The 19,773-nt window shown below is 42.2% G+C and overlaps 1 protein-coding gene across 5 annotated transcripts in view; it reads left to right on the forward strand.

The window, feature by feature from the left end:
• LOC146198275 (uncharacterized) overlaps nt 1–19,773 on the forward strand; it is a 131,011-nt gene that overhangs the window by 101,766 nt on the left and 9,472 nt on the right. For 4 of the 5 annotated variants that reach the window (XM_084593686.1, XM_084593688.1, XM_084593689.1 and 1 more), the window contains 9 exons: nt 607–932; nt 3,185–3,400; nt 6,218–6,295; nt 9,600–9,759; nt 10,742–10,863; nt 12,041–12,115; nt 13,907–14,050; nt 14,911–15,021; nt 16,567–16,668. In XM_084593686.1, the coding sequence (XP_084449812.1) occupies nt 607–932; nt 3,185–3,400; nt 6,218–6,295; nt 9,600–9,759; nt 10,742–10,863; nt 12,041–12,115; nt 13,907–14,050; nt 14,911–15,021; nt 16,567–16,668 (1,334 nt within the window). The remainder of the gene's footprint in view (nt 1–606; nt 933–3,184; nt 3,401–6,217; nt 6,296–9,599; nt 9,760–10,741; nt 10,864–12,040; nt 12,116–13,906; nt 14,051–14,910; nt 15,022–16,566; nt 16,669–19,773) is intronic. The other variant, XM_084593687.1, reaches the window with a different exon arrangement.

Raw genomic sequence — 19,773 nt, forward strand, 5'->3', positions numbered from 1 at the left:
GTTATCGTTGCTCAGGTGAGCTGATAGCGCCATGCCTTTGCTCTGGCCATGTCATGGCCAGTAAATGTGTACCTCTGTGTCAGGCTGCAGGCTGCATTTTCACCCAGACTTATCCTTCAGAATTATTTGTTCAGATGACTGTGAATGAAGCCGCTGTTGGGAAAGTGAAATTCAGCAAATCATCTCTGCCAGTTTAAAATACAATTTTTTTATATTAAATAACTAATTAAGGTAGAAGTGCTCCTGATTTGTTCAGAAAACTGCTGTCATTATTGCACAAGCTTTAGCTACCTGCCTTGTGTAATGGGCGGCTTGTGTTAAGTACTCACAAAAATGCACAGCAGACGTAAGGCAGTTTGCATCTAGCATTTCGTGCATAGTTGTTCACGTGTGTTCCTTTCTCCTCTGTGCACCTTCCTTTTTTAACTTAAGCCTTAGTCTTCTGTATTATGCCTTGGTTGCCAACTAAGTCAAGTAAGCAGATTTGTCAAGTTTGTTTCTCCGGCACTTGGGTGTGATATTCAGCCCACACTGTTGAACGTTTTTAGATGATACTTCAAACTGACAAGCCCTTTCCTTTCTTTGTTTTTTCTGTGGCTCCCTCAGAGAGCCAGGATGTGGAGTTGGATGCAATCCTGGGAGAACTGTGTGCATTGGAGACCCAGTTTGAGCGTGAGATCAACCAGAAGGGAGTAAACTCGCGTTCTTACCTGGGCCGCAATGCCAGCACCAGCCCAGTGTCGCGCAGCCTTGCACCTCCCGCCTCTGCCGGGACCACCGTGTCTGCTGCTGCAGCGGGCATTCCGGCAAATCTGGCTCTATCTTCTCCGTTTGGCGTGGCGGTGAACTCAGGCCAGCAGTCTTCGAGCCACTATCGCTCCAGCTCTTCCAGTGGGGGCAGCCGAACCAAGCTGGACTTGGGTCCTTTCCAGGCAAGGGTTTATGCATCTGTCTAGACTGTAGAGAACAATCTGCCAAGCAAGTTTCAGAAATGTAGTCGAAATGAAGGGCATCAGTACTTCCGTTTCAAATCATTTCATGCTGGTGATGTGCACTAATATCATTTGCAGAAAAAAAAGATTGTATTGATATTTGCGGCATACATGATGGAGAACCCTGTTAAGCTCACATAACAGCGCAGTGACAGTAGCTATTGATTCCAACCTAAACGAATTAGCTAGCGCCTCAGTCAGGGATTGCATGGTAACTGAAGTGGAGGAGCTGGCCGTTGCTCTAGTGGTGGTAGCCGGGCATCGAAGCAACATGTCCCTTACCATTCTTATAGATTCAAGAGAAGCGTGCCGTAACTACATGAATGGTTGCATAGGTCGCGCCGCGCTCATGCTTCTCCAGAGCGCCACCCCATCAAAAGTCATACACAACATCTACTGGGTGCCAGGACACACCGACTTAGCAGGGAACAAATGCACCGACGAGGTAGCTCGAGGGTATACGAGCCGATCTTCCTCCCACTCGGACGATCTACTCGAGCGAGTCGGCCCTATCTACTCAGACATTCTGAGCTACTATAAGGGGGTACAGATCCGCTATCCGCCGCTTCATCGTGATCTAAATCAACAAGAGGTAGTGTACTAGCAAAGACTGCAGACAGGAGCATTCCCAAACATGCATATCCCTGGCAAGATTTACCCGTTGCAATATCGGGACACCTGCCCATGGTGTGGTAGCAAACCTTCATTATACCATATCACGTGGGAATGTCGAAATAACGATAGCTTTCTTGAAGACCCGAGTGCGAAATAATGGGAGAGCCGGCTCTCCAGCGGTGATCTGGGTTGCCAGCTAGGTCTGATCCAGCACTCCCAGCGAGCAGCGAAGCCCTGGAATAGGGGCACCGACCCTGTGAGAAGAAGGAAGATGGACCTCCTCTGCTACTAGCACAAGATCTTTCTAGAGAAATTAACGTATTTCCTATCCTATCCTATCCTGTTATGGCACACATTCTATATGCTGCTAGTGTATTAACATTGTTCAGTCTATTAAGTCTGTGTCTCTGTGCTTATCGCAGTCACTACTTTTCTTTGACCTTTGCCATCACCTAATACTTAGGCTCGAGCTGCTTGATTCAGTATTTAATGATCGGTATTGTACTTAAAAGGCATGGTCAAATGAAGGAATACAAGCAAAATGTATGGTGTGCAAACCTGAAAAAAATTCAGTAAATGTAGCTATTGTGGAAGCAGTATGACAAATAATGTTTTCATCTTAGCTAATTGACTGATTCCTGATTATGCGCACTGTATTCCTCATCATTCTTGCATTCCTGGTAGTGTGGTGCTTGATTTGTGATCACTTCTTCTCATGCAGCTCATTTTGTTTCATTGTTACAGTATTTTGAATGGTAACTGTCAGTCTGCTAGCTGCTTTATGGCTGGTTGCACTGTGTTTTCTGTCACAAGCAGCAAAGGAGGCTCAACAAAAACAAACTTTTGGGTTAGTTGGTCACGCATACTGGTTTTTGTAGCACAGAAAAACACGGGTCGATGGCTTTATGTGCTCATCATTGTTCTTCAAACTTGTCCTACGTTCATTCTTGTACTACAATAATCAAAACGGAGCCTTACTGAACTACGCTGTGGTGGTACCGTAAAAATGGATGTCACACCACAGAGACAGCAGTAGGGGTGGGCAGTCCTAGAAAAATAAAAGCAAACCAGGCCAGCAGCTTGGGTGAGTTTTGGCAGCCGTAGTTAGAGGCACAGAGCAGTAGAGAAATGACAGACGAGAGCATGGAAACGCAACACGTGCACTAGCTGATATGTGATGTTTATTTCACAATGATGTCTGCACAGAGAAGGTCACTGTGACTACCATTTGAAAGTAATTGGCAGGGCAGCCTTGTCTCCGAGATTCCTACCGAAAAGAGAACAGAAAAGGGAATATAAATAAGAAGGTGAGTGAATAACTAAGTGGAATCAGAGATAAGGTGAAATAATATAAACTGGGGCAAAACTTAAGGGGAAAAATCACAAATGCATACATCAGAATAAGGCAATAAAGAAGGTATAAGTATCTGTAGCCTTGTGTCAGATTTTTTTACTTTTTGTGCGTGCACTAGCCTAGTGGGCGGGAAGTAAAGGCCCGTTTCTTCCCAGCTAATAAGTAGCAAGTGCTCGGCGACTTATGGTTTTCCAACTCGTCTCTCTCTGCCGCACATATGCAGGATGGCATCATGTCTGCAAATGGAGCCCCCCGGACCGACAGTCCAGACAATGACTCTGCCTTCTCGGACAATGTTTCGATGCTCTCCTCTGAGTCGTCGGCCTCTTCTGGTGGAGGCAACAATGCTTTGCGCTCCGCGACCGACAGTTTGTCCAACCACCGAACCAAGGCTGTGGTCAACAGCAGCGGCTTGCCATCAGCATCATCGCCCTGTCAGGTATGAGGTGCCTGCTTCTGCATTCGTTGCATGCCACACTCCAAAGTGAATGCCTTGACTCGCACAGCTTGATATCACTGCACATGCTTTGAGCTCAGAGGCTTCAGAGGAACACTTGCTTGTTATTTACACCTGCCAGATACACGTTCATGCCTGCACAAGAACTGCACCAGCCACTGCTCTCCCAGGCCTGACTGGGGCATTTCTCACAGGAGATTTATTTGCTCAGCTAACTAAAAAGAGAAAAAAAAAAAACCTGGCAGTTTTTGATTTTGACCCAGTTTTCATTGCACCTTTGAAAATCTTTTATTTCTATTCTAAGGCAGGCTGAAATTACGTACAGCCGCAATGTGCAGTGGCATTTTGTCACGAACAGCTGTCTGCAAAGAACATATGAAAAAAAAAAAGAAACAGCATTTTTTTTGTGTGATGAGCAATGAAATCAACTCGAATATGGCATCAGAATGAATGCAGCATTTCCTCAGAAGCATAAGGATAGCTGTGGGCGCTTGCGAGTGGAAGGTACAAAATGTCTTGCTACAGCTGGGTACGGTGTGGAAGTAACATATTTATTTATTTATTTATTTCAGATACCTCAAGGACCCTTGAGTGAGGGCTTTACATGAGGGGTATTTGCACATATGTATTTGCAGTGGCACAGATTTGAATTCGCAGGCATTAAACAACATATTACGTTTCACAGTGGCAAGAAGGCTTGTAGTGGGTTGATTTTGGCTTGCGTAGCTTACATATCAAATATGGCAAAGGGAAAGCATTGGTCCCTCCGTCTACGTTCCTAAGTGTGCTTTGAGGGAATTTGAGGATGCTTGTGTCTTTCTTTAAATGGTCTGTTAGAAATTCTAACCCTTTAGTTCAAATCTCTTGGGATTGCATTTGTCATGCCCCTGCTTCTATGGAACAGTGTTCTAATTAGTAGTTGTTTTATTCATTAAGTAGAACAAGGGACAGTAAACCTCACCTTTGCATTGCACTTCCATGCTTAGAAATCACAATGATTTCTGCATCTTATGAGACATGCTGTGCAGAGCACTCCTGTATTTGCACTACCTGCAGCTCATCCTGCTTTGTCAGTGTCAACTGTCCTGCTGTGCTGTTGTGTGTGCTTGTTGTGTATTGGACTGCCAAGATGCATGTCTTGTGTTGGCTTGTGTGTGTGTTTGCACTTGCAGCTTTTAGAGGCCATCAATGCCAAGCTGAGGTCTATTCAGGCAGGCATTGAGCTGGATACTCCCCCCCCCGTGAGTCACATTTCTTGACAGTAACATCTACACTATATGCACTGTGTTGTCTCTGCTGCCGTTGTTTGTTTGTGTGTTTGTCATGCATCATCGAATGCAGGACACACTGCACTTTTTTCTGTTTCTCTTCTGTTTCTTAGGCAGCTCTGAAACCGTATTTGTTCATGTCAATTTGCAGTGTATATCTTATTAGGTCCCTGCAATAATTTGAACCAAGGGTCAAAAAAAAAAAAAAGCTGATAGATATTGAACCCCCCTAAAATCTTTCTGCAGAAATTTTTGACTTAGTTTAAAAAGTAGCACCAGAGATATTGGTCAATAAAGGTGGCCCTCTGCCTTTTCCGTCTGAACCTGTACACAGAGGGATCCAGGCTAAAATAGCAATTTCAAACTGTGAGCATGTTCTGCCCTTGAATGTGTCATCCAGCTCAGGTTTCTGCCTTTTTTTTTCTTTCGCACACATCACTTGGCACGTTATCAGAGGGGAGAGTGGAAGACAACCACACACCACTGTCTCTAGCTGGCTGTGGACCTGACTTGCTTTGTCTTTAAAAGTTACTGCAGTTTCTGGCAACCCAATGAAAGTCTCCTACGAAGGATGTTATGTGAGGCTCATGATGCTGCAAGGCAAGATTTCGCCTGACCAATCGTAGGTCAAGCTAATTGGAATTGAAAAATAAATTTCTTGATAATTGGCTCACCTTTGAAGACTTCTATGTGACATGAGTGCTCAAAAGCTTTAGGGATGCACACATTTCATATTTACTTAAGGGCAATCATGCATCCTGCCAAATTGTTCATTGTAAATTCTTTTGTTGGTCTTCTCATTACAGTGAACAGGAAAAAATGCCTTTCGCACAGTTTTGCTGGAAGAAGGGACAATCCTTAAGCATCTAGCTTCATATACTAATTCTGGTTGTACATTATGGAAGCTTTGTTGGTCACCTACAGCTACTCTTGTGACTGTGCCTCCAGCTGTTCGAGTGCATTCAGGATTTTGTTTTGCGATGGATTGGCATACAGAATGCATTGCTCAGTTGTGCTATTTGCCAGGTCCATGTATAGCCAGTGTCTACCCACAGCTTTTTTGTGTGTCGACGTTATTTGTGGCCTAGCCCTCTGGCTGTCTTTTGCACAAGCTGCCATATCTTGTGTCTGTCATTGGCAGGTTTATCAGCAGCTCTGACTTCTTACCAGCACATTTCTTTTCCCTAACTCACTGTGTGTTCCACATAAGAGTAATTCATTTACAGGAAAAGCCAACAAGGAATGATTTGTAATTCATATTTCATGCAATCTCTGGCAGCATGCCTTTATGTGTAGGCCAGTAAACCACTCAATTCCTATTTGTCCCCATTTAAACTTTAAGAATTAAAATGATAATCCTTTTCTCTTCTGAGCTTATGCTGGCTGAACACGGCTGAACAGCCATGTTGGTGTTTTGCAGCAAATTGTGCTGTCTTGTGCCCTGAGATAAATATGCGTGTGTGAGTGTGCTCTTGTCCTTTTCCCTTTTCTCTGCCTCTCTGTTCCTCCCTCCTCCTCTCCTGCTCTGTAGGCAGAACAAGCTGCGCGCCTCAAGGCCGAAAAGATTAAGATAGCTTTGGAGAAAATGAAGGAGGCCAGCGTGCAGAAGGTAGCGCCTTGTTGACACTTTTCTGTGGCACTCTTTTCTTCTCTCTTTCACGGCTGATTTGCCCTGTGAGGTGTGTCAGTGAGTTGTAGCTGGAACCAGTAACAGAATGTGGAGCTTAGTGCAGTATAAGTCAGGTCGGAGAGAAATGTTTTGTTAGAGCTGCTGTATTGTCAAATTATCTACGAACAAGTTCTAATCGTATTGATTTAATGCAAAAATTTGAAGAGGTTAATTTTATTCCAGTTTCTTCATGCCCCAGACAGGTTCTCGCACTTCAAAGATATTGATTCTATCATGTCAGCAGTCAAGGTATCACATTTTATATCCACTTTTATGATTTAAATCAAGGCATGAACCTTATCACCCTTTTGCTCTACTTTCTCTTCTGAGCAGTTGAAACAAAAGTGTGCCTTGGACTACAGTACTGAATAACAGCCACTAAATGAATCTCAAGTTGCCAGATACATTTTGTACCACTACATGACTGAAACGTGCAGCACTGTGTTGCTTCAAAAAGTTTCACTTTTTCTAAACACGTTGGTTGTATTGGGACAAGCATGTTTTTAATCACACATGCTGTTTATTGCCTAAGTTTGCTTGAAGTAGCATCATTAAGTAAGTGAGTACTGAAACCTTTATCAGGTTACTTCATTTTATGATGATATAGTACCTTGGTGAATATGTAGGAACACTGATATTTGGATCTGCTTTGGTCTCATTTACCCTTTTCTCGTCGCATATCTTTTCACATCTGTTCTTTTCACTGCTCCTGTGATATCTGTTACTTGTGCTGAAAAATTTCACCTTTTCTGTTTCATAACACAAACTGCACTCACACTAAGGTTGGTATTTTGGTTAATTTTCGGACATTAAAATTTTTCTTGGCGATCTGCCACATTAATTAGCAAGCACATACGTGTACCTTCAGAGTCAAAGAGAATTTGTGTTATTAAAAAGCTCTTACTGGATAAATAATGATTTATAAAAATGCAGTGGATGGATCTTTAGGTATGGAATATTTTCTGCCCTCAGGACTTTTAACTGCATCATTTGTCCAGTTGGATATGCAATACCCATTCTCTACACTTCGGCACTCGATGAGTTTCCTTGATAACTGAAAAATCAGGACTTGTGCAGCCCGCATATCTTGAAAGTTTTCACTCTTTATGGAGCAGTGAGGGTGGCTGTCTCTGAAGATAGATCACAAGTACATGGGTTTCCTTTGCAGCAGGATTAAGGATCAGTCAGATTGAAAAAGCAGACGTTCTTAGCTTAGATGTATTTTGGAATTTTGGTGAAGCTATCACTAGAGCCAAAAATTAAGGCATTTTCCTCTAAATGCCTTAGTGCATAATTCTAAATATACCTGCCTTGTTGCTAATTCTACAGCCATTTAGACCCAGTTTTGCTGGTAATGCCTTCTCTTCAGTTGATGCGGTAATGATGACAAACAGATATGTGTTGGGACAGATTCTGAAAGCGATGAGCACCAAGCGAGTGGCAGGCTCAGTAGCAAGCAAGGCTACATAGCCAGCATATTGGCAAAGATGCTAGTAGTTAATTGTGAGTCTGCTCCTGACTGCTATGTTTGCATTGGAGTCAGGGTAGAGTGGAGAAGGCAGTTAGAACAAAATAGGGCATTGCCATCCTTTCAGACATGAAATGAGTACCATGGGGAGAGAATACTGTTGTGTCAGTTGACTGATCAGATCTTTATTATTTTCAAATCTAAGTTCGTGTAATGAGCAAGAATCCTGTTTTTCAGCTTTTAAGGTTGTTGTGGCAAATGATATGTGCGCTATGGTTTAGAATCGTAAAAACATTGTTTATTGCAGCATGGATTCAATGGTGTGAGCCATCCGTCTCATACTATAATGGGATATAATGTAAGGGTTTGTGAATATTAGAAATTTGAAATATGAATCGAAGATGTTTGTTATTTGATATGTATTCAAAGAGCTGATATTCGAAATTTTCTAATTCATCACGGATCCCCCGCACTGCCTGGTTCATTGCAATGCTAGACCTCTTGGGCTGTGTAATGAAGCATCTTTGAAGCACGACGGGGCCGTTTTGTGAAGAGGGACCTTCTCTGTTGTGAAGAGCGTCTTCCCGGCAATGCGCAAAACGAAACACTTGAAGGAGCTGGGAAAAAAAGCGTCGTTCTTTCTTCGTTTTCGTATGAAATGCAAGCATCCATCGTACAGTTGTTCGTCAGATAAAATTAATGTCAGTAAATGGTTTTTGGCACTTTTTTCAGGCCCATTCGATAATTCGAGCTTTTAGTTATTTTACACATTTTTTCTGGTTCCTTTAGGCCAAATTAATGAGAGTTTACTGTATTCATCAGTGATCTGACAGCTCCACCTAGTTTCATGCTGGCCCTTCCTGTACAAAAAACCGGTATACAGATTTCTGTATGAAATTTATACTGGATTTATCGGCAGAGTATACACTTCTTTGGCAACTGTAGTCTAATTTTATTTGCAAATACCATCTGAATTGTGAAATAAACAAGACAAAAAATGTTTGCTATTTTTAAATTTTTCATTTTTTTTTATTGATCAGATATTTGATTGGATATTCAATAACATTTTTTCCCCATATTCATATTTTATTCATATTTCAAGAATTTCAATATTCACACACCCCTAATAATATAATGGGACGAATCGGGTGCTGCTCATTCGTTTCAGCAGTGTAAATGTTTTGATTCATTTTGTTTTACGGTTAATAATAGTATTTTAGCTTGATTTCAGCAATGAAAGATAAAAAGTTGCCTACATATACCTACAGTCTAATTGCCTACCTGTTTGGGACTTTTCAGTGTGTACATTTCTGGCGCTAGTGATGAATGTCATTCTCTTAATAATGTTGCCATACATAGTGATGAATGACATATCAGGTTTTAATGACCAGCTTCTTTCTGTGCACTGCTTTCCAAAATAGATAACCTTATGAAGGAATACTACTTTAAACCCACAATTGTTTCGCAGGTAAGCACTGGGTAGAAAAATAAGGCTCAGTGAAGCCCGAAACAAGCAAAGAAGTTGCAAGTTTCAGCCCTGTGTAGCTTTATTGGAGAAGTTCTGCACATACTGTTGTGTAGATACCACTTTTTCTTTCAAATTTCTTGCCATTAGAAAGTCAGATGCACTTGAACAAACCTGACAGCTGAAGCTTGCAGGGAAGTGCCTGTTAAAAACGGTAGCTGTTAAAGTAGCCTTCAGTGCAAGCTTTTAAGCTTCCACTTGAGTTCTAGTTTGTTGTAGCAATCTCTGTTGCGTGTGTTGCTGTCTTGCAGCTGTTCATCAAGGCATTCAGTGCGGACAACAGTGCCAAGAGTCTGCTGGTGGATGAGCGCATGAGCATCGTGCATGTGACCCGCCTGCTAGCTGACAAGAACCACGTTCCCATGGACCCCAAGTGGGCCATCCTAGAGAGCATCCCACAGCTCTACATGGGTTAGCATCATGCGCACTGCTTATATGCACGCCTTCCAGCATGTTTCTTTCCTGCTCTTTACTGAATGCAGGCCTTGGCCTCAGGAACTCACTTATGCCAGTTTAAGCATGTCAGTTCAAACATTAAAATGATGTTACTTAAAGGATACACAAAAGACCAGGCACAATATTGACTGCGAAGGATGCCACAACCATCGCCACTAGTTTGGTACCCCCATCACACTTTGGTGGCTTCTGGAACCATTTTAACCTAGTGAACCACTCATACCACCATGTGGATACATGGACCCATGTCCTGAGATATCCACATTTTCACTGCCCCCAGTGTTCATCTTTTTGTTCCCTCATCTTAGAGCCGTGTGCTTGTGTCAAGTACAGTGTAAATTTTACTTCACTATAATCAGCAGAAAGAAAAAGTTTAATTTATATTTCTTCGGACACAAATTCACTCTAGCACGAATTGTCCTGGAGTGAGTAGGTAACTACAGTTGTTTGAGATCGCTTGAAAATATTCCAGATATGATAGTACACACTATGGAGCAACTCATTTAGGTAAAGAAAATGGGATGAGCCAGGACATGTACTGCTGGGACCTGGCAAGTGGGTGAAATAGACACCTCCTGATGGCTCCTTCTTGGCTCTGGTGGGCCTCACACTTACTATTAGTGCACGAGGAGTAAATTGTTGTTCATGTACAGCAACCTACTAATTGAATTCAAACCTTGTTTTGTACCTGCATTGGATCTTGTTGTCCTTGTTATATTCTGTACAGCATATGACTTAGCCTGGTGTGCTGACCTGCATGACTACCCACCCAGAAGTACTGAATTTTTTATATCTGGTAGAAAATGTATTAGTAAGAAAAATGAGGGCAACAAAGAATTAACATTGTTATCATTGTCAGTGGTTTCAACTGGAGGATAGCTTAACTCAGCGACAGGATTTGGAACTCTTTAACTGGCTTTTTTCTGCTTGTGTTCAGAACGCGTCTACGAAGACCATGAGAACCTTGTTGAGAACCTGCTGCTATGGACACGCGATTCGTCCAACCGGATCCTGTTCATGGAGCGAGAAGATAAATACGACCTGTTTGTGAACCCGGAGGTGAGTGTGCAGTTCTGGACTGCCTGCTGAACAACTTGGGAAAAGTGCCAGGAAAGGAACGCTGTGTACTGAGCCTGCCAAGCAGGCTCTGCTTGGTTTGGAAGCTGCATTGGCTGCCGCTGCTGCTGCTGTTGCATGTGGCCATGAAGAGATGGTATTCAATTCTTGCAAATGGTAGAAATGCTTCAGACCAAGCTTTGACTTTAACTGTACTGAGAATCGACCCCAGGCATTACATCGATTGTCGGAAGCAGTAGTTACTGGTTCCAGTAGTTACTAAGATTGTGCTAATAAACCAGTACTACTGGAACCAGTAGGATCCCAGAAAGAAACCAGTAGGAAATTTTCACCTGGCTTTCATATGTAAATTTTGAAAGGCTTTAGAATCTCAGAGGGAATGAGAAAAGCCTTTCTGGTCTTAAGCGCTTTCTTGAATTAATGTGCCAATCGTGAGCCACCTGTATTAAATATGTTTTCCCAATACGAAAGACAGCTGAGCCTCTTAACGGCTGCATCAATTTGGTCGGTGTTAAAAGGTCAGGCACAATATTTGTGTTTGTTTACCATTGCAATTGCATTTGTACTGTCCCTGACCAGACACAGTCTTACTTGCTCTTGTCTGTAGTTTGTGGCCTTTCCCTGATGGAATGGTGCAGTGCATTCTCTTCCTTGTACTGTTTTAGAGCACAGCTCTTATGCGTCCATTCGGTGGTTGAGCTGCATTGTTGTCGGGATCGTAGTCGGTTTAATCCAGCGAAAGAGAGTCACAAGCCAAAGAGAATTTCTCAGAAGAAGAGAGAGAGCCAGAAGTTCAGCGCTATCAGACACCCAAGACGGCCTGCCGGGCAGAGTGCATGCCTCATCAAGGCAGGCACCAACAAACACCCTAAATGCATGCTCTCTCTCTCTCTCTCTCAGGCTTTCCGCTATTGTGCTCTCCTTCTGCATTCTCTTTTGCTTTGTGAGAAAAAGAGAAAGCTCAAGAGCTGCACTCAAATTTCGCATTAGGCATTGTCGTAATTATCCTCAGGTTTTTTTACATTTATTTTATTGTTAATTGCTATTATTAATTTTGAAGTTCCTGTTCCTGTCTTGTACACATTTTTCGTTTATCAATATACTTGTTTTGGTTGACTCAGCTATTTTTTCTTTTAATTTTTGTTTTATCCACTCGCAGAACTATTTTCTTGGTGCAAGTTCATCAGAACACCGAGCTGAGCTTGATGATGATGCCAAGTTGGCCTTGATTGATGTACGTAAGCTCTTTTACTTTTTCTCGCTATTCGTGCACATTATTGTGTTGAGCTACTCGACACTGGGATGCTTAAGAGTTTCAAATCAAACAAAATTGATACTAATGAACTTAAGTGAGGTAAATGGTCACATTCAGTTACAAGATAGGGGAGTTCATTTCTAAACATGGAAGTGCAAGGCTGCCACATGCTGGGGTGTGCCAGTAGTGTTGTATAGCCAGCAAGGGTGTAATGCTGTGCATTGGTAAAGGTACACGAAGGGCATAGTAAAGTTTACTAGCATCTATAACTCTGATGATTTTCTTTCTAAACCTTGCAAAAGCACTCATATATTGTAGCCAGAGTATTTATAGATGCCATGTGTGGGCATTGTACTTGCACAAACCCATAAAGAGGCCATTCCTAAGCAAAAACATTGCAGATATCTAAAGTGCCATTGCTCTTTCTTCCTAGACCCGTCTGCACAAAACCCATTTAGCAAAGCCGTTTGATGCATTTTCACCACCAGATGGAAAACACCTTTATCATCCCAAATGAAACTCTCCACCTTAATTCACAATGCCTCTGATTACTGTATCCTGCATCAGACTACATCACATGTTATTTTTGGGGCTGCTAACTCAGTTTTGTCTTTGTTGTTGCTTTTTTAATTAGCTGTAAGGAGAAAACAACATCTTGATGACTGTGAGCAGCGTGCGAAAAAAGCATTGCACAAATAGGCAAAAGATAAGCTGAATGGGGATGTGAAACAAAGGCAGCAGACTAAGTGAAGGCGGTAAACAGGAGGGAAAATAAAGGGTGAAATGGCTACAGGATCTCGCAGAGTATGGCAACAGGATGTGGAGGCGTTGCAGCGCCACATTGACCATTTGGTAGGCTGCATGCATTAAGTCACGTGCAGATTTTTTTTTTTTAATTGTCAGTCACATTTCTGAAATGTTGCTAAAAAAAACTAACTCTGAAAGCTTCAAAGCTGACGCTCTGTTCATGCATAGCCCTCAGCTACAGTTGCTCGGAATGCTTTGCACTGCCATTGTAATCATAATTTTTTTGTTTTTCCCTGAAAACTGAAGCACCCCCTTCATATTATATTTATGTATGATATATATCAGGGAAGATGCAGTAGCTGCATGTCACAGGAGCAGCAAGCAGGAAAATTTGCATATGTGAAATGAGTTCAGGCTGCAAAACACAATCAGAGAAGCCCCTCCTTCATACAGTGACATCAAACGGCTGCCAGATAGGTACCGGAACAAGAGCCCTCTTCCTGCCTTTGCTCAACCATGTGCCCTGGAGTAAATGTGTCATCTCTGTTAGTATAACACACATTACAATGCACACCACTGCATTTATGGGCTGATTGCTAATTTGAACAGCATGTGTACCACAATGTGCTGACTAGTGATTTCTTGCATTGGGCCTTGTAGGTGCATGGCAGAACTGTGATGAACAGAAGATCAGTGCTGCCTTTGAAACATGTTGCGCAGCTTAGATTCCTTCATGACAAGCTTAAGCTATCTGATTTTTTGTGTAATACTAGTTAAGTTGTATCAATGAGTGCAGCATTTTTGTGAAATAGATCTCTCCATGGGGGGGGCATGTTTTATGAAAAAGTATTTTTTTCATGATTCGAGTTAACAGCGTGTAACTGGAAAGTATTAGATTCAAATTGTGCTCGCCTATGCTGTTCATGCTCACTTTGTAATTTTTAAAAAAGACAGAGAAGATGAGTTGGAGTAATGTCTTTGAGTGCAGCATCTCCTCATGTGCATGTGAAAATGGGTGCGCAGGAGTTTTTTGGGGGACCGAGTGTTGGTGTGCCAGAGGTGGAAGGACTGCTGTACCTGAAGAGTGATGGCAAGAAAGCCTGGAAGAAGCACTTCTGCCTCCTGCGGGCCTCGGGCCTTTACTACTGCCCCAAGGGGAAGTCCAAGGTGACTGATCACTTTGGCTATCCTTAGAGTTGTGCTTAAGAACTGTGCCAAAAAAATTTGACACTCGAGGTGTGCTTGCAATTGGATACCTGCTGCTGTGGCTCAGTGTTGGCGTATACCATAATCTTTGTTTGGTGAATACCTGTCTTCTGATTTTTGTTGTTTCTGAGGGTGGGTTAAACTCGAAATTTCAAATATGAATAAAGTTTGATTGTTATTGGGTTTACATTTGTTTCTAGAAATCAGTTTTCAAGAATTCCTAAATTTTATGAGTTCTGAAATACCACATCGACATTATATGAATCTAGCCTGAAAGGTATTTTCTGGGAATCTTGCACTTACCAGGCTAATTAAATTAGCAGGGCCGCATTTCAATGTAGGCAGTATGCACTGTTGACCTCCATTTGCATTCAAATATGCTGGTCTTGCAGTTGTGTTGTCACATGCTTGTTGCTTTGTGGTGCGCTCAGTGCAATGACAGCAAAGAAGAACCATTTAAGACAGCAACAGAAAGTAACATGAAAGCTGATATGAATGCGTAAATTGTGCTTTGCTCATTTTTGTGAGCAAGAAAATCAGGTGTGCATTACAGTTATGTGATTACGACATGCGACACACTCTTCTATGTGACCTGCACAGTGGATGTTAGGCCTGCCTCTTGACAGCGATGGAATAGTGTTTTTTTTATGGCTTCTTTGTCGACTACTTTCCACAGAGGAGGTATAGCCATAAAATGTAACACCTTCTCCAAACAATAAAATAAAACAACAACTGTGTTTCAAGAACAACTTTCAATGCCTGTACAGGCTTTCAGCTGCATTTTGTATTTCAATGTGTTGTGCAATTTGATTTCTGTGCAGTTACCAAAAGACCTGGTTTGCCTCACCACTTTTGAAATGAACAACATTTACGTTGGTTTTGGGTGGAAAAAGAAGTACAAGGCACCAACAGATTTTGGCTTTGCGATCAAGGTGAGCCCTTTGTGTATAGAGACTTCTGTTAAAAGCAGTGGTTAAATGTGCCTACTTTTTCTGGGTTTTACATTTTGTTCCTGAATGAAATAAATTATGAAGCATTGCACTTTATTATGGTCACATTTCACTTCACAAATCGAGGCCCTGTTACTACCACCACTGCATGAAAATTACAAGAGTAAGCAGACAGCAGATGTACCAAAGCGCTGACAATAACTGCAAGCCCCGTAGCCTCCAGTAGACGATGCGTTTATGCTGTCGTGCAGAATATGCATTGATGTACAAGTTGCTGCTGCTGTTACATGAGGTGTAGTGATCCTGTGCTCACTTCCTTTTTTTTCTTTTAATTTTAACACATCACATCACTGGAGCTTCTTAACTGACTGCGCAGCACCATATACATTTTCCATGGCAATAATGGTGCAGCACTTTTTGGAAGGCAGACTACTGCAGTGGTGCTTTCTGTGCCACCAAACGTTACCTGGTGGCAGCTGTGCCTGTTCTGAATTCATTGGAAAAAGGAATGTGTTCTCAGTCGCGTCCACACCTATCAGCGAGTCTCTTGTAGGGAGTGGAGGTGCTGCAGGAACAAGAGTAAGACTAGAGAAACAGCTTTGAGCCTAAAGGGGCACTGCCAAAGCTTTGCAGCACCCTGCATCTAATTATACTCTGGGTGAACTTTCTGTGACTGTGCAGCAAAAGGTACACAGAACTGAATGGACTAATGATCCCCCTGCACGCAAGAACACAGTTCCTTCACAAATTTTTCAGATCCTGCTCTAGGTTATTATAGCATTTCAGTAATTATTAATATTATTTTTATATTGAGATTAACCAGTGCAGCATTAATATAGAGCATGGCTGCGCCACCTGTGAAATGTATGTGTGCCACGTCTGCTCCCCCTCCTCCCCTCCAATTTCCCTGCAATCGTAGACATACCTCTCATGTCAGTTGCTCGATCACTGCAACAGTAGGCGTACCTCTTATCTGAGTTCGTGTTTTGTCACCATGAAACTTGCATGGTTCGGAGGAATTCATCACTACCTACGAGACAGTCAGTGTAGCGAGTTCATTTTATCAAGGTGCACCACTGCCATATGTTTGTTAGATGGAGTTTTCAAATACACATTCTGCAATGGGGGTGGCACTGAGGAATTGAGAAATTTCGTAGTACTGATGAATTCGCTACATGAAGGTTCATTACATAGAGGTTTAGCTGTATTTTCTTTCATCTTGAGAAAACATTTAATTCAGAGGGTTGATGCATTAATTAAAAAAAAAGCTCTTGTGACCACAAAGGTGATATTCTATTCATTGCGATATTCTAGAGCCTTTCAACATTCACATAAGACAGTGCATAAGAATGGGGCAAACATTGGCCTGTACACACACGTGGTACGTAAAAGAAATTCATGGAGGTGTCGGGTCAGGTTAAAAATTCAATCATGATGCAAACACCACATTACTTGACATGTCTTGTTTTCTGCTGATGAGTTGTAAGATATGTTATGATTTTAGCTTCTCTTCCTTTGTTATGGCAGCACCCACAAATCCAGACCAAGTCATCAAAATACATCAAGTACCTCTGTGCTGAGGACAAGCAGACGTTGCAGAGATGGGTGACAGGATGCAGAATAGCAAAGGTGAGGTGGACTCTCTGGGCTGAAGGCTTGTGTTTACAGCAAGAATGCAGCAGCAGATAGCGATTTTCTTCTGCTCTGCATTCATCATGCTTATCAAGAAGAACAGCTAACCAGATGGCACAGTCTACTACCTCTGTGTTTCTCTTGGCCTCCAGACACTAAGCTGCTAGGGAGGATATGCCTTGCCTAAGAGGTGGTTTCATACGATCCTGGCAGAGCTTCAACTATTTGTATGATTTTTCAGCAAAATGTTTAAACTCTTTTATTACACCTTTTGGAGAACAGCATGTTCAGGGTGTGTCAATGCATTTGAGCCCACTTATAACATTACCAGTCATAACAATATGTTGGCTGTAACAATAAAAACTGTAGCACCATATAATTTACTGTGCGTGGCCTGTAGTAAGATGTCAGCTTACTAAATATGTTGTTGCCACATTATTGGCTATAATGATTAAAACAGGTGACTGTGAGTCAGCTTTAAAAGAAACAAAATGCGAGGTTCTGATGGAGACGCAAGTGCTCTTGGCAACCTGCACGTTAAGGTGCATTGCACTTTGCATGAGACCACTGCTCCCTTCGAGTTGAATCAACTTCACCTACTGATATGAAGACCCCCTCCCCACCAATGTTTTGTTGTCGCGATCACCTCCTAACATATGTGGTGGGTGGCAGCAACAGTAATTGGCGAGTTTCATAAGTGTTAATTACGAAGTCTGCTGGTGTGACTGCAGCGACTGTAGTGTTCTATTTTCCCATCAAAGAAGAGCAATGGTAGACTAACCTACAAAGTTTTTGCCATAGAAATGCACAACCCTGCTGCTAGTAAACGGAAAGTATGTGGCATTACCGCTGGAAAATGAGTCCAACGTTTCAACGGTGGAAACGTTCTTCTTTCCCACTAGTACCTTTAAAGGCTTGCAGTGCATGGATGCTAGAATGAATGGGAGCAGTGGACAAAAACAGCTGTGATGATGAGACTAAAAGTGACCTGGTTAGCTTAGTTGGTAGAGCGACTGCCCCCAAAAGGCGGTGTTCCCGGGTTCGATCCCCAGACTAGGACGAATTTTTATTTAAAGGGCAACTCCGGTGGTTTTTTCATCATTTTGTGTTTTTAATTGAATTACATTCCTCGGCACGTCCTGACTCCAACACAAAAAACCGTTTTCCAAAATTCCAATTAGAAGTATTTTTAAAAAAGAAAAGCAGCAAATCGAAACCGAAACTGATTACACGGCCAGAAACGACGTCACATTTGACGAAATGGTGACGTCACACTCAGTATTAGAAAAACACTCGTACGTGCGTTGGATTGTGAAAATAAAGTATGGAAATCATGACGCACTGCATAAAATGTCTGGGGTAGTTCAATATAAGCCTCACAATTTCATAATCACGCGGGAAGTAGACATTAACGCCTGTATACTGTTTGTGACGTCAGAAACTCAGTGTTGCCCGCAGAAATACTCTCAACTTAAGCCATGAAAATGGCATATTTTAAAGTCGTATTGCGCGTGAACGGATTATCGTATGACACCCAAATTTTGTAGAATGCGTCAGGACGGAGAGAAGAACCTGTGGTAAAAGTTTTACTACAATATTCGAATGTCAAAAAACCCCCGGAGTTGCCCTTTAAGCTGTATAACTTTTCTTTGTAGTCGTATAGCTGCACTTGGGTGAATGTTGACGAGTAATTTACAAATCTACTCCACCTTAGGGGATTCCCCTAAATATTCGACCGAACCGTGGCACACTAGATTAGCCTCTTCAAATTGTGTCCTCACAGGAGGCCTTATAAGGATGGTTCAATCCTTCCAGCCTTCATTTTAACGAGGGGCTTTCCACTTGATCATATGTGAAGCAACTTGAGAAAAATGAATGTCTATAAGCTTTGTGTGAAGCATGCCAAGGTGATTGGTGACAGACAGGGGCTTTTCCCTGAGCCAGTGAGGAACCTCCTGCTTGATTAAAATGTCTGAAGCTCTATCCTCACTTCTTTTCCCGCTGGTTATAACGACATTCAACTGGCACTTGAATATTATAAGTGGGCTCAAATGCAGACTGAACTTTTGAATAGTGCACTGAATATCCTGTTGTTTTTTTATTTGCTCTGTTAATTAAAGCACATTTTCAATATTGAGACAAACTGAATGTATTCTCAAGTTTTCAAATACTTGATGAATAACTGGCACGAAGTTGAATAATGCTTGACGTGCTCTCCAAAGGCGTTTTCAAAAACCACCTGCATACCAACCGCATGCTGTCCTGATCGGCTTGTGCTGATGAGAGAGGGGTGCACACCATGGCTGTCCAATTGTGTGGTAGCGTTCATAGTGCTCATACCTGACCTCAAAGATTGGGGAATGTGACAGAGCTGAGGCAGATTCAGGAAGCACTTCGTTGAAGCCCTACCTTAGAGGCCCTACCTCATCTTGCATTCATCATGCTGGGGCGTAGTGCTAGTTTATGCACTGTCGCCACTAGTAATGAGATATTATTCCTATGCATATGACATGATATTCATGCAGTTAGTACGCACATGATTTGATAGATGTAGCTATAATTACCGCACTGCAGAGTCATCTCTAGCCTAATCATGGCACCATACTAACTCACCCAAGTATCTACCCTTCTAGTACTTAGCGGTGTCACAGAAGTAGCATTTGTTTTGCATGAATATTTGTACAAATGCTAAATATTCATGGCGACTGCTTTCTTTCTGCACAGTCTTCCTCTAATTAGAAGCTAGGCATTTTAAATTAAAGCACATCAGGCCAAGAAAATGTTAGAGTTGGGTTCACTTAAGCTCTGCTCAGGACTGACGGCTGGACATTTCGTTTTAAACCAGAAAGAACTGTTAAGTGTGCCGACTTGAGCTTTGGCAATTTCTTTTTAACTGAAAAAGGTCTTGACAGACAAAGAATCGCGCTAGACGGCTCTTGAGTACAAGTTACTGTCAGTCAGAGTTCAAAACTAATTAAATAAGGAATCCAGGGGTGTGATGCGGTGTTAGTATTGTTGGATGTAAGTACAATTTGAGAAGTTGCTCCACTGTCATACATGCTTCTGCAGACTGGGAAGCCCACCTTCTCGCCGCCTCACTGT

The sequence above is a fragment of the Amblyomma maculatum genome, chromosome 2, assembly GCF_055883805.1.
Source record: "Amblyomma maculatum isolate TAMU_Amacu chromosome 2, ASM5588380v1, whole genome shotgun sequence".
NCBI lineage: Eukaryota > Metazoa > Arthropoda > Arachnida > Ixodida > Ixodidae > Amblyomma > Amblyomma maculatum.